The 14436-nt window shown below is 36.9% G+C and overlaps 1 protein-coding gene across 1 annotated transcript in view; it reads left to right on the top strand.

The window, feature by feature from the left end:
- The window catches only part of LOC139730714 (unconventional myosin-Id-like), a 134913-nt gene that overhangs the window by 105239 nt on the left and 15238 nt on the right, over positions 1-14436 (top strand). The window contains exons 16-17 of the mRNA XM_071641581.1: positions 602-746; positions 7135-7236. Coding sequence (XP_071497682.1) covers positions 602-746; positions 7135-7236 — 247 coding nt within the window. The remainder of the gene's footprint in view (positions 1-601; positions 747-7134; positions 7237-14436) is intronic.

Raw genomic sequence — 14436 nt, 5'->3', positions numbered from 1 at the left:
AATGCTAGAACATTAGCGTTGGCTACTTTGCAACACATGTGAAAATATGAGACTGGAAAGCAGCACACAGTGAAATGTGGGCACATGCTAGTGATATTAAATGCGTTTGGGCATACACTTAACATTTAAACAAAAGGCTAACTTCATGCATTTGCAATGGTCTCAAACCATTATGGCTACTGTGGCACACTATTAAACTTTATGGAGCAATCTGAAAAATGCAATCTTGACTTAATACAATCATCAGAGCATTATGTCAAATACATTTAAAGCATACACTACAGTAATGGTGTCTACAAAAACAAAATAATATGAATATTAGGGCTTAACATTAGCAGTGGCCCAGGGCCCTAAAAATAGGTGTGAGTTCACCAAATTTATCTTTTGGTGGCCAATAGGCCAACAGAGATACAAAATGGAAGGTTTCTTTTGCTTTTATTTTGGCTCCTACATACCATTTTCAGCAAAAATAAAAAGAATAAAAAAATTACTGGCCCAAACAGACCACCAGTCAAATAGTTAGTGCAAAGCCCTGTTCATATATCATAAAATTGAATAATTTCAGAGCTTCTGTTTCATGGAACACTGTTTATGCCCGTAGATGGGTGGCAGCCAAAATCCTGAGAAATGTACCAAGAGAGGACTGGCCAGAGGTACGTCTAAAGTCAGCTTCCCAGGGAGCCCTTAATGGTCGACGTCCAAACTGGGGTCACAGACGCAAGTGGAAAGGAGACTACTTGGCTGACGTGAGTACATCATATTCCTTTAAGCCTACTCAGCCACTGTCTTGGATGGGCATTTTAAATTTCTTTCATCTTATGAACCATTTACTTTATATTCATCCATATTCCTTGTTGTACATTGTACATACATGTACATGCAGTTCTTATTACATTTATTATGTTTGGTGTGTCTTTATCTTTTTTTATATCACAAGATTTTCCTTGTAAATGCACATAATCCAGACTGTACTGACATTTTCTAATTGTCTTATAATTCTATACTTTTTTTAATGCCTACTACTGGAAAGAGAGGATTTTAAAACCCAGGATAATCCTGTAATGATTTTTTGAAAAAATTGAAAACGAGCAAGCCATGGAACGATCCACACAAATTGGCGTATGTTACAGGTGCACAACTCCAACTTTGGCAAGACAAACTACAGACTACTATGTTAGAGTGTTTCGAGATCAAAAGTGTAGAATAATTGTGACCCGCTGCAACAAAAGGGTCCTAAAGTCGCGCATGGTCGAAGCCATGAAAATCGAGTTTGGAATCAGAGCATCAAAATTGGTCAAAATTTATGATTTTCTGATTTTGACATATTATTGCAGTCTGACATGTCTTCTAACATCTGTCGAAATTTTGAAGCAAAACGATGTAAGGAAAGACCAAAAAATAGCATTTTTCTGGGCCATGTTTTTTTGCGTTTCAACGAAACAGAAACTGGTTCGAAAATTTGGATTGAGCGCCACAGATAGGCTCCGCCCCTAACAACGACCAGAGTGATCTCATTGGTCAGTTTGCTGCTTGCCGCTAACTGAAGCGTGAAGCTCGCACACTGCCCAGTCGACTGGTGCGTGCGGGCGGCGTGCGCTATGCCCAGCCGCTTCTCCTGGCATCCTGGTCACTGATTGGTCGGTGAGGAGATCACCGACGCTGTGTTTGAATGAGCATTTCGGAGGTTGCTAGGGCTTACCTTCTATTGTCCGGAGGTGAAAACTGATTTGCGTGTCCCTTGATCGCGATTGCGTGTCAAGGGAAACTTTTAAGGCGCTTTTCTCGAAACAGTGATTTCCCAGACATCTTGACATGCTCTCTTTAAAACATCGATATCTCCGCAGCCGATTATTTCTATAAGATGTGTTATATATCAATTTAAAGCAGATAGATTAGGAAATCATGTCATGCAATCTTCAAATAATCGACCTCGCCCGACTTTAGGATCATTTTGTTGTAGTGGGTCACAATTATTCATAGCACACAACTTTTATTCATTAATGAGAAGGGTCCTCCCCATTCAGCACTTTGGGGAGGTAAATGTTACATGATGATTGATTGTGCTCTTGTCATCATAATCTGCATGCAATTCACTCTAGAGCGGAAGATAGATGGATATTGCTGTGGCCTAATTTGTCAATTATTTATATTCACTTATTTAAAATTACATAGCAACCATGATTGGGTAGGCTCCAAGATTGTGGACTTCTTGTGAACCTTTAATTGCTAATAGTTCACATTTTTGTTGTCACACAACAGAAATTGTGTTATTACAGCATCATTTCACTAATTTCTTATGCATAATAATAATAATAATAATAATAATAATAATTGCATTTATATGGCGCTTCATATTGACATTTCTAAGCGCACTTTTGCTACTCATACAAATAGACTAGAAAACACAATAGCATTAACAAAATCAGCATTAACAGTAACAAAAGAAGAAGAAAGAAAAGAGAAGAAAAGGAAGAAAAATACATGTGATGCAATGGTACAATAATTGATAACTGTGTGTGCCTCCATTTTGACAGTTCTGCAGGCATACAAACAGGCACTTGAAACAGTAATTTGCATTTGATGGACAAGTCCTCTGCTGTCAGTTACTGAATTTCCTGCAGACCACATTAGCATTTAAATTCTTCAAGTGGAAAGTTGATGTAGTCTGGTCCTGTGACTGATTTAGATTTTGACTCTCACTGTGTCTGCTTCCTGTTTGTAATACAGTGTTTCTTGCCTGCAATGTATACCTATTGGTGGCATGGGTCATGGTGGCACCATGGCTTTGGTGGAAGAGACAGCTTCGGTTGATCTGGCATTTGACTTGTGTCAGGCATGGTTGTTGCGGTTGAATTCTCAGTTCTAAATGTTGGGCACAGAGGCATTGAATTCTTAGAAAGTGGTCCAGAGGAGCATTTTATGAAGCGTTTTGAAGCGTCATGAAGCAGTCCTGCAAGCTTTCCTGCCAGCTTGCAACAATCTTGCATAGTCTTGCAAGCATACATGACTGTACATCACAAAACCAACAAAAAGTTGCATTCCTTGATTTTGCGTGAGGGCTCAAAATAGGTGAAATTTGTCAACCTAATCAATCTTGAGTTTTTCATATTTTCTAAGAGAGCAATTTTTCTTCTACATTACACTAAAGTTCGGGATCATATAACAAATGGGAAATGATGTCTTCAGCAGATTCTCTAGAACACTTTTTTGTAAAATTGTGTAATTAGATTCGTCTTCAATAGAGGCCCCTTATCACTTCTTAAAAATCCTTTACACATTCTTCACTTTCACTTTTCACTTTTCAACAACTTTTTAGAGGATGGTGATCCTGCTTTGAAAGTTTGTATTAGTCATGGAGAGAATTTGTTAATAGAGTATGTACAATTTTGGCTTAATCTGATAATTCCTTTATTGTTGTTACTGTGGTGTTTTGTTTTGTTTTGTTTTGTTTTTGTCTCATCACTGCACAGCTAAGACAACATGTAAGATTAAGCGCTTGAATAGACTTTGTACTTCGGAGCCTCTTTTCTCAGTACACACTTTCCCAGTAGAGTGTGTGCCTTCTTTCCAACATTAAGAATCTGTCCTTAATTAAAAATCCATTTCTGGTGACGTTTTGTTGGTTTTGTGATGCAGGTGACCCGCTTTAACAAAAGAATCAAAAAGTCGGGGGAGGTAGATTTTCTTAAAATGACGTGACATTATTTCCTTACTCTTCCACTTTAATTTCATATATAGCACGACGCATGAAAGTACTCTGTTGTGGAGATATCAATGGTTTTAAGAGAGCATGTCGCGTGGTCTAGGAAATAAGCATTTCGAGAAAACCGCCTTCTAAGTTTTTTTCTGACGCAATTGTGCTCATGATGAAGTAACACAGTTTTCACCTCCTGATCATGATAATAGAAGGTACGCTCTTAGCAACTTGTTCATTCAAGCTTAGCACCAGTGGTCTATGCACCACCAATTAGTTACCACGTTTCTGTTCCGTTGAAAGGTCGAGAGAATCATGGCCCAGAAAAACACTGGTCTGATTTCTTGCTTTCCCTTCGACCAAATAGCTTCGAAATTTCAACAGATGATAGACAAAACATTAGACTTCAAAATTATGCCAAAAACAAAAATTTGATGGTTCTGACCGATTTTGATGATCTGACTTCAAACTCGATTTTCTCAGCTCAGCCATCAGTGACTTAAGGATCCTTTTGACATGGCGGGTCACAGTTAGAGTGCAAACAAGTAGCATAGTTTAAAAATTTGTCTTCACCAGCTTATTAAGATAACTTCAAGTTGAGGAAGAGAGGTTTCAGGTAACACCATGGGGTAACACCATGTCTTTGAAAGGACCATTGTCTCCCCTGCATTGTCTCCCCTGCACTTCTCTGTTGTCGATAGGGAGAGTGCAATGTAAGATTTTTACAATGTAATGGCATGCTTTACACAATTAAAGCTTGAATTTCTGTAAAGGTGGTTTTCAATGAAACCAATCCAGGAATTGTTACCAAAAATTGTGCTGCGTTAGTTATGATGTGAATTTATTTTGCTCTCTTGTTATGTAAAAAGTATACATACATGAGCTTCACAGGTTTTTGACTCTTATTTTCTTTCTTTTTTTATTAAAGCAAGTGAATAGACAGTTGATGACATGAAAGCATCAAATGAATGCATGCCACCATAACTTGACAGGCTATGGATCAAATTGTAGGTCTTTTGAGACTTTTACTGTAAGAGTTCTCATTGTCCATGTGCAAAGGTTTTGAAGTGTACAATCAGTTGTCTGTTCTACAGTTGGCAGCAAAATTATTCAACCCCTCTCTTGCATTTTGGACACTCTAGCATAATGAATTACATTATAACTGCAGATTATTACTAAATCATACAAGTGGTGATCAGATATTTTGTTACAAGTAAATAACAGATCAGTAGCCTTTGATTTGCATATAGTTACAAACTTTGATCATTCATGCATAAAGAGATATGGTCCAGTGAGCACATTTATGGTCATTTTCAGTCCTTTCGATGATCACTGAAGCGTAACGTGAAATGCTTTGTTGAACATGGTTTGTTCACTCAATGTTTTGATAGGTGACACAATATGACTGAATTTGATGTAAGATTCTTAATATTTCAATTGGTATTTTTCATTGTACAAAAATATTTAAATGAACTAATTTCTAGTGAAAGTTGCCACCATAGAGTTTGTACCGAGGTTTAGCCATGATATTAATAATTCAAAGTTTAAGTTATGTCAAAATGAATATAACCCATTGAAATGCTAAGAGTTGTGTATAGTATGGCAAGATATTATTTAGAATTCAATAAAAACAAAACAAATTAATCATGATCATCAGACCATAACCAGTCATGCTTCAGTGATCACAGAAAGGTCTGAAATGACCATAATGTGCTCACTGGACCGTATCTCTTCATTCATGAATGATCAAAGTTTCTAACTACATATGCAAATCAAAGACTATTGATCGGGTAAGCATTTGTAATAAACTATCTGTTCACCACTTTCACGATTTAGTAAGTATAATGTATAATTCAATTTGCCAGAGTGTCCATAATGCAAGGGATTTGAATAATTCTGCTGCCAACTGTAAGTGACAAGGCTTGAGGGTAAAAGCTTCATATTTGCATATCACTATAGAAAACCAGTGATTTCTGGTATGGTAAAAGTCAGTGTAGTTATTGATGAAATAAATCCATGTATTGTTATCAATATGTTCTGAGTTAGTCCTGATGTGAATATATGTGACCGTGCATCACAAAACGCACAAAATGTCGCACCGCTTGATTTTACGTGAGGACTAAAAAAAAAGGTGAAATGGGTCAACTAAGTCAATCTTGACTTTTTCATATTTTCTTAAAGAAATATCCTTCTTCTACATTATTCTTTAATTTGGGATCATAACATCAATGGGAAAGTGTATTTTCAACAGTTATTCTGCAACCCTTTTTGGGGGAGAACAGAATGATCAGGTACGTCTTGGAGTCCCCTTTTTCATTTCTTAAACTCCTTTTTGTACACACTCCTCACTTTCAAGTCTTAATAACTTTTGAAAGGATAACACTACTGCTTTGAAAGTTGGCATTATCCATGGTCAGAATATGGTAATAGAGCATAATCAATTTCAAGTTAATCTGATAATTCCTTCATTGTTGTTGCTCCAGTGGTTTACATCCTGTTTTTTTGTCCCATTCATTGCACAGGTAGCACAGTTTGGTAAAGATTAAGCACTTGAATAGACAGACATATAGACTTTGTACTTCAGAGCCCTTTTTCTTGGTTCACACTTTTCCAGAGTGTGTGCTTTCTTTCCAATAATTAGATAAGTTTAGGAGAGTCCATTTCAATTGAGCTATACATCATTGTAAAGCTTAGAGTCTGCCCTTTCAGAATCTGCCCTTAACTAAAAATCCATGTCTGGCGACTTTTTGTGGGTTTTGTGATGGAGAGTCACATATATCGGCCTCCTATTATGTGAAAAAGTTTATATTTTTGAGCACTTGCTTGTCTGGGTTTTCAACTTCTAGTTTTCATGATTCCAGCAAGTGAATAAAAGTTGATAATATGAAAGCATCAAATTAATGCATACCACCATAACTTCACAGGCTATGAATCGAACTGTAGATATTTCAAGATTTTCATTATAAGAGTATCTCACTGTTCATGCACAATTCTTCCTTTTTCCTGACTTGAGCAAGTGAACTGAGGTACAGGACATGAAAGAGGAAACATGGATAGGGTGTAGTATAGTCCGTATTCATGAGGTCTTCATTGTTTCCTGCTGAAGGGAAGTAGAGAGCTGCCTGCACACCCCAAAGTTATAAACATCCCCCTTCAAAAATCCTCTGTATGCCCAGGAATACTTTAGGAGTTTTATAGGATTAAGTGTTTAAAAGCAAGGTGATTGTTTTGATGTGCAATGAATCACTCTGACTTATCAAGAAGAGTAACCATTACTGCTCCCTGTCTTTAACATGGCTTCTTGAAGAAATAACACAGAAGACAACAAATTAAAGAAGTGCTTCCAAGTGACATAAGTTTTGAGAAACAGTATCTTCTGTACCAATGCATTTGTACTTTTTACGAGATCTGGAAATATTGTAATATTCCCCATGTTTTAGATGGAAGAGAATTTTCAATCGCCAGTCTATGTGTCAATGTGTGGTCAGCTGAAGGTCAAGGACAAGTTCAGTGAAGTGCTGTTCTCCTCAATGATCTTGAAGGTGAGATATCACTCAGAGCTTAAAGGGGAAATCCAGTCCAAATATAAGTTAGACTGATAAGAAAGAGTAATATTACGAGTTCAACGTTATATACACTATTTTGATCGAAATTGGATGAAAAATAAGGAAGTTATGACATTTTGAAGTTTCGCTATTTTAGGGGAAACAGTTCTTGAACAGTCAATATGAATATGCAAATGGCAGAGTGAGCATGTCATCCCCTCACAACTTGCCATATAGTTTGTACATGAAATTTCGAAATTTCGAAATTTCCATTCAAACGCAATTATGCACGGGGCTCAAATCCTCATATGTCTAACTGATCACTATTCTTAAGTTATTCAACCAGGAATAACATCATGTTTCAGACTTCAATGACAGAAACATTGAATTTTTGTCATTTTTTTTTTTTTGTACACGACCAATGGAAAATTGTGAGGTTATAACATAGATCACTCATTTGCATATTCATATCCACTGTACAAGAGCATTTTTTTCCAGAAATTAGCAAAACTTCAAAATGTCATAACTTCCTTATTTTTCATCCAATTCTAGTCAAATTTTTACCGTTGAAGTCGTAAGATTTTACTCTTTTTTTCATTAGACTAACTTATATTTGGACTGGATTTCCCCTTTAAAGAAGAATGTATTGCGATAACATTTGTTAGCTTTACAAATCTGGATATAGGTATTCATTACACTGTACATCAGTTTTCAAATTCCATATAGGGTAATGCAAAATGGTTTACACATTCATACTGTGATGAAAGCAGAATTGTTTCATCCTGTATGTTCTTTTGATTCATGATTACCTCTCCATACTTCTACAGAGTTCAGGGAAATAAAAATGTGTTCAGGGTTAGTATTCTGAACACTGTTTTATCTCTGTTGTAACTTCTGTTGTAAGTCCATGAGTTACAACACCGCTAATAAACAGTTGTGAATTGGCATTCTGAGAACTGCTTTAACAGTGTTGTAAGTCATGAAAACCACACCCACTGCAATTATCATGGCCAATAGGAAATATTGTTAGAAGTAGCATCTAAAGACATTTCAACCAATAAGATTGCTCCCTTGGGCAAAAGCGTGTGCACGCCATGCTTGATTATGCATGTTTTAACAAGTGTTCATTCTCTGGCATGCACACAAACTATTAAATACAATTTTGTACAATAGCATGCCCAGGCAAAGAGAGCCCGAGATAAAACGTACCTACAGCAGAAGCTTAATATTTGTGTGGCGCTCCGACAAAATGAGTCATAAGTCGCACAGGGAGTTTTCCCATAATGAGCCGAAAATGAAGGGGAAGCACTGCTCGGGTCGAAATTTTTTTATGACGGATTTTGATTCCTTGATGTTTTATCTGTTTGTACAGAAAATTTCAGCGTGTAAAAATGAGTACAAGTGTCCCAAATCACAGTTTTTCTGAGACAAATTTTTTCGGTTACATTTTTTTTCGAACGCTCGCCTTTGCGTTGCGTTTCGCACCTATTGTTCTTGCCCGATCGAGACTCCTCCTCCGTTGCTAGGGTGTATGCTAATGAGGCATTGCTCTTGACCCCATTGAAGACAAAACAAAGCATGGTGCGCGCGGCGGCGTCGGCGGCCAAGCGGCGAGGGCTTTAGAATTACGCAATAATAGTGAGCTGACCAAGGCCATCGATTGCATGACCAGCGAGTTTCGTTTGATACATGCAATCCATTTCATGAAGTGGTGATTGATGTGACGCACAAATCGCGCTGAAAAAAATTAATTCCAACGAACGATCACGCAAAATTTATGATACTTTATCTATGAGCTAATACATTGATCACAATATCGAACTTGAAACCTCTTTATGCGTGTGTGTACTTTTACAACGGTTATCAATTGGCCTCATTAATGAATTCATTCAAATAATCATTACTTTCGTTCCCTGGTATGTGACTTGCTGTTTAAAGTTCATCTCTGGAGATATAGTAGGGCCTAAGTTGTCAATCATTCTCGTTTTTATAAAGTCGACAATTCGTGTAATAATTCGCGAAATGTATGTAATGCGTACTATATTTCCCTGGTTAATAAAACTTTTTGCCCTATTTCTTATGATGGTTTGGGCCGTGGCGGCATGGAGAGAAATCGGAAGACAAACATTATTAATGCCCAAATAGCTCGTGTTCCCTTTGGAGGATATTCTGACTCTTGTCATCTGTGTATTTTTTAGAAGTAGGACCTATTTGAGAAAGGGACAGAAACCTGTGTCGCTACTCAAAAGTGTGCTTCTTCATTTTGTTTTGTTTTTTAATCAGAATGTTTGTAATGATAGCTGTTTGTCGTGTATTGCGTGTAGCTGACATGTGAGAGGTCAAGTTTTGCAAAGAATTGGCTAACAGCTTTGCGAAGTAGCAGCGTTAATTGCCCATTGAATTGCGTATTGAGGAATTTCGAATGAAAGAACTCGGACGACACTGTTCACGCCCTAAACCCCCGCATCAACGAAGCCTTAAACGATGAAGGGTAAACTTCCTGCTATCAAGGGGTGGATAATCACGCAACCAGTATTCTTTCTTCGCCATTGATAGCAGAATCAGTGACGGAATGGAGCAACAGTGTTGGAGGATCGGCATTATGTCTGCTAATTTGTAAAATAATTGTTCAGTCCCCTTTTGTGTTCAGAACCACAGTCAGGGATGCTAACTTACTCTATATCCTACAAGCTATCGTTACTATCTTAAAACGTGAATTTTATGAAAGGTTTACAAGTGATCGCGGAATCAGTTTCTTCTGCGTGACTCATGCAGGCTTTTATAATAGCATACCAAACTTAAATCGTTTACCTGTATAGAAAGGGCGGGGATACACACTTATCGCAATCATCCGGATCTGAGAGTGATGCACTCTATATCTACTTTTTCTTCATCTTTCCCCCGACAAAGGCCATGGTAATTCAAAACAAAACAAACAAACAAACAAGCACTTGCATCATATCAGAACATACAGAATTTTTTGTGTTTTCATATATGTATAGGTCATCTCTTGATGTATAGTAGGGCGTTTTGCTGTCGTTTTTACAACGTTTTCCTAATAAATGCCTATACCGAAAACCCAAACACAACATTTATCAAGGAGGGAAGCGAACTTAAATTTAGATATAAACATACATGTAGTTTTACAGGAATCAGACATGTAAATGAGGCGATCATACATCCGCACGGCCCGATTGTAATCTCTTACTTTTGATTATCAAACATGATCGCCTGTATTTTACGTGCTTTTTTTTCTTATTTCTTGAACTTTGCCCTCATTTTCTCTTCTTTTTTTTCACAATTGCTCGAAACATTTAAAAAATCGTAACACAATCTGCTATCCCACAACATAATATTCCATTTGATTTGTCACTTATTGTTGGTCGGGTGATGCCAAATGTTGGAATCTCGAGCGATGATACACGGCATTTTGTTTGTTGGTTTTCGTCTCATCGCTCAAAAAGAATTTTGACTACGATTACAGAGGTATCATCTACAAGAACTGATGGTTTACAGAAGTGATCATCAATTCAGTAGGGATAAGTCAAGTCATGAATTCACTTTACCCATCATGTCTAATCGAACTATACGACATTGTTTGGGTAACCGCGCCTTTTTTATTCTCATAGTTTCAAACTTATTCTTGACATAATCAAAACAAATAATTCTTTATATACTTTCTCAAAATACTCGAAAGATGGCCTAAGTCAAAAACTTTCTACAAAGATTGCATACGGGCAATCTTTACTAGCCTAAAACAAGTTTTTCTAGAGCTATCAGTTCCCCCTATGACGATGACTTCGATTGCGTTTTGAACTTGTATCGAACTACTTTCAAAAACAGCTATTACCTTTATAGTTTTGATTAAAGAACCAGTCTTTTCAATTCATAACCAACATTCGTAATCGTAACCATACAGTAAACATAATACTGCATGTCAATAAAAGTTGGAAAATGTAAATGCTATATTAGTAGCGCAAAAATAAAATGAGTAACGATTATCTTCATACATTCTAATTCCTAAGTGATGTCGCTACGAAAATGACACATGGTTTGACGACTGCTTCAAGCAAATTAAAAAAAAAAAGGGAATGGAATATACTTCTAATGATAGTACCACGTCGTACAATGCATTTCACTGCATTTGGTAACGTTTTGATTACGTTTCCGTGTGCTTTAGTATACGTACGGAAAATAGAAGGCAGATTGATGCTATTAACATGCTAAACACACAACGCATTTCAAAATGTTTTATGAAATACTGGCTGTGTACAATATAATGTTTTTAGTATACGGTTTGAAACTTTTAATTTGCTAGTCCTTTATAAAAGATATAAGCAGGGTTATTACATTATCAAGCAAAAATTAAAAGTATGTAGGGATTCGGATTTGCGCAGAAGACTAAACAGTGCTATATATGGCGATCGTTCGCAACAGAGACAATCCTCTTCAATAGGCAATGTAATTCTGTTTTTTCATGAATTGAGAGAGAAAACGAAAAGAAGTCAACTTTTTAACTTCATTTTTGCTTTCTCACCAATTGAACTTGATTTGATCTGCCACGCATGATCGCGGTGTGTTATATAAATTCTATTAAAATGTTATTTAATCGGCGTGCTTGTTTTCTATGCAGAATATCACAGGTAAGTTTAATTCATTGAAGTTCATAATGTTTGTACATATGGCGTGTTTCGTTGTTTGGTATTTTTCATAATTTTTTTATAATACATAGTATATCATGTGTCCATTATCTGATTTCTGTCCACGAAAATATGGCGACTGTTTAAATGCGGAGCATGTACTGGAAAACTGTAATGTCTCCTGCCAGTATAGACAAAACTAATTTCGAGTCTATCCCCGCTTGAAATGGAAATGAAAATTAAAAAAAGAAAAACGAAGTTCGACTTTCAGCAGATTTTCAACCGTTTTGTATAGTGCCTGATTCATGTAATGGACACAATTCATTAGCACATAAGCAATCACACAACTTTCGGGAATAGATGTACGGTGTGTCGATTGTATCTCATGGAAGAAAAAACTCGTCTCCTTGCCTGAATTTCAGCTTCTTCCTGTTCAAGCTTGCGTGAAAGAAATAGTTGAACATCAATCGCAATCATTAAGAGAGGCACATCCTTAAAAATAAGCACAGGAGTACTGAGACACACTACGAAATAAAAACGGGCCTTTTATCACTATTGACAACGCATGGCATTGAACTGCTTTTTTTTTTCTTGGGGGAGGGGGGGCGGGGTTAATACAATTGATTATTCTGAAGGTTCGTTAATCACACAATGAAATATGGTTCGCTATTAGCTTAGGTTCGTTAACAAGAAAATTAAATGCGGTTCCTTTCCGGTGGTTTCATTTTTTAATACCCGAAAAGTAATCAAGCAATCATTTTTTTCTAATAAGGTTTGTGAATACAAAAACGAAATGAAGAAGGCCTAAGTATTAATTCCGAATATTTTGTCAGTATTATTATCTATACTCCACTTCTCAAATGCAGAAAGATTGTAACTGCAAATGTGATGTAAAAAAAAAAAAACAAAACATTCAGCTCAAGCTACAAGTGAATGGTTTTTTTTATATGTTATGGTATTACAAAAGTGACTGAGAATAAGAAAGTATATTTATGATACAATCATTGTAAAACCCAACGTGAAGCTGCCAAGCCTACATCAGCCTTTGCTTCTGACACGTATAATAATCAATTTATGTGCAGCATTGGCAAGCGTGATAAGCGATAATTACTGTGCACGCAAACGCCTATAAAGGAAAATGTGCCTAATATGGCGGGAATTCAGAATGTTACGGCTGTATACAGCTGCAGCAGAACAGACGCGAAAGCAGTCCTTTGATGCTCTGCAACATTACGACCATGTGCGTAATTTGAGGGTTTTTTAGTACACGCAAAGAACACGATCTCAAAAGATGACTATCGTTAATTAACTTCATTGACTTTTTTCTACCGATTGCTGTCTTTTGAACCCCGCCTACAATAGGTTCTCAGGTTCTATTTAGGTATTGGTACTTGCATGTTAAACGCATCCTCTTTAGTTTTCCGTTGACAACAACATCGGAGGAGAATGGAAGCGATGAAACGCCCTTGCTAAAAAGACGCTTCTCGTAAGACGCATTGCGTGCTCGCCTACAATAGGTTCTCAGGTTTCTATTTAGGTATTGGTACTTGCTAAAACGCATCCTCTTTAGTTTCCATTGACAAACAAACATGGGAGGAGAATGGAAGCGATCAAACGCCCTCGCTAAAAAGACGCTTCTCGTAAGACGCATTGCGTGCCTTTTTTTCTTTCTACTGTTTTCCTATTGTTTGTGAGTTAAAAAACTTGCGGCAAAACCACAACGCAGCCGACACACAACGCGTACCGACGCATTTCATGCGGCGGCAGCGGCACGGACCCACAAACGCGCCGTAGTTTTACAATCGGGCTGCCCGTAATTGGTCAGAATCGTTAATGACAGACCTGTCCTGCGATTGGTTTTATTATCTTACATACCCAAGCTATTGCCTTATACGGTAGTGCGTGCAATGGAGCGTAAAACACCGTCGCTAAGGCAGGGACTGTTGTATTGTTTTCGTCCCGTGAAAGAAAACAGCTTGTGAGCTTGAAACGTGGCCTGAACTTTGAGAGCGATATTTAGAAAAATGGACTGAACATCATAAACGTAGTTAATATTCATTTTTTATGATCTATAGGGATATCGAAATGAGTTGTATTACATATCAGTGTAAAAGCTTAGAGTCTGTAGAATTCACATATAGGCATAAACTATGATTTCATTTTTTTGCGACTTTTTGACTCATTCCGACGGAGCGCATCACATTTATGCCTTCCTGTTGACATACAACTTAAGTTGTTTGACCAATTTAATATTACTGGTTTTAGTGCATAGGTGCGAGGTAATGAGGTTTGAATGTCAAATCCAGTCTTTTTATTTGAAAATTTTGTTTAAAGAAAAAGAAGAAAAATCGGCCGTTCATAAGAATTCTCTAAATTTCATGGTTTATGGGAACTACGTGTAGTAGCTTATCAATTAGAATATGTCATTGCCAAATCATATGTTATTATTTTGGTATAGACTCATCCATGGGAAAAGAGGGAGAAAATTTATCTGGCTTATGTTCTTTTTAAGTATTCATTGTTTCTTAACAGCACTCATAGCGTTAAAAAGATTAAA

The sequence above is a fragment of the Diadema antillarum genome, unplaced genomic scaffold (genome assembly GCF_040938485.1).
Source record: "Diadema antillarum isolate AM-2024a unplaced genomic scaffold, OU_Dant_1.0 seq00000329_RagTag, whole genome shotgun sequence".
NCBI classification, from domain to species: Eukaryota; Metazoa; Echinodermata; class Echinoidea; order Diadematoida; family Diadematidae; genus Diadema; species Diadema antillarum.
This window is presented reverse-complemented; position numbering and strand designations above follow the sequence as displayed.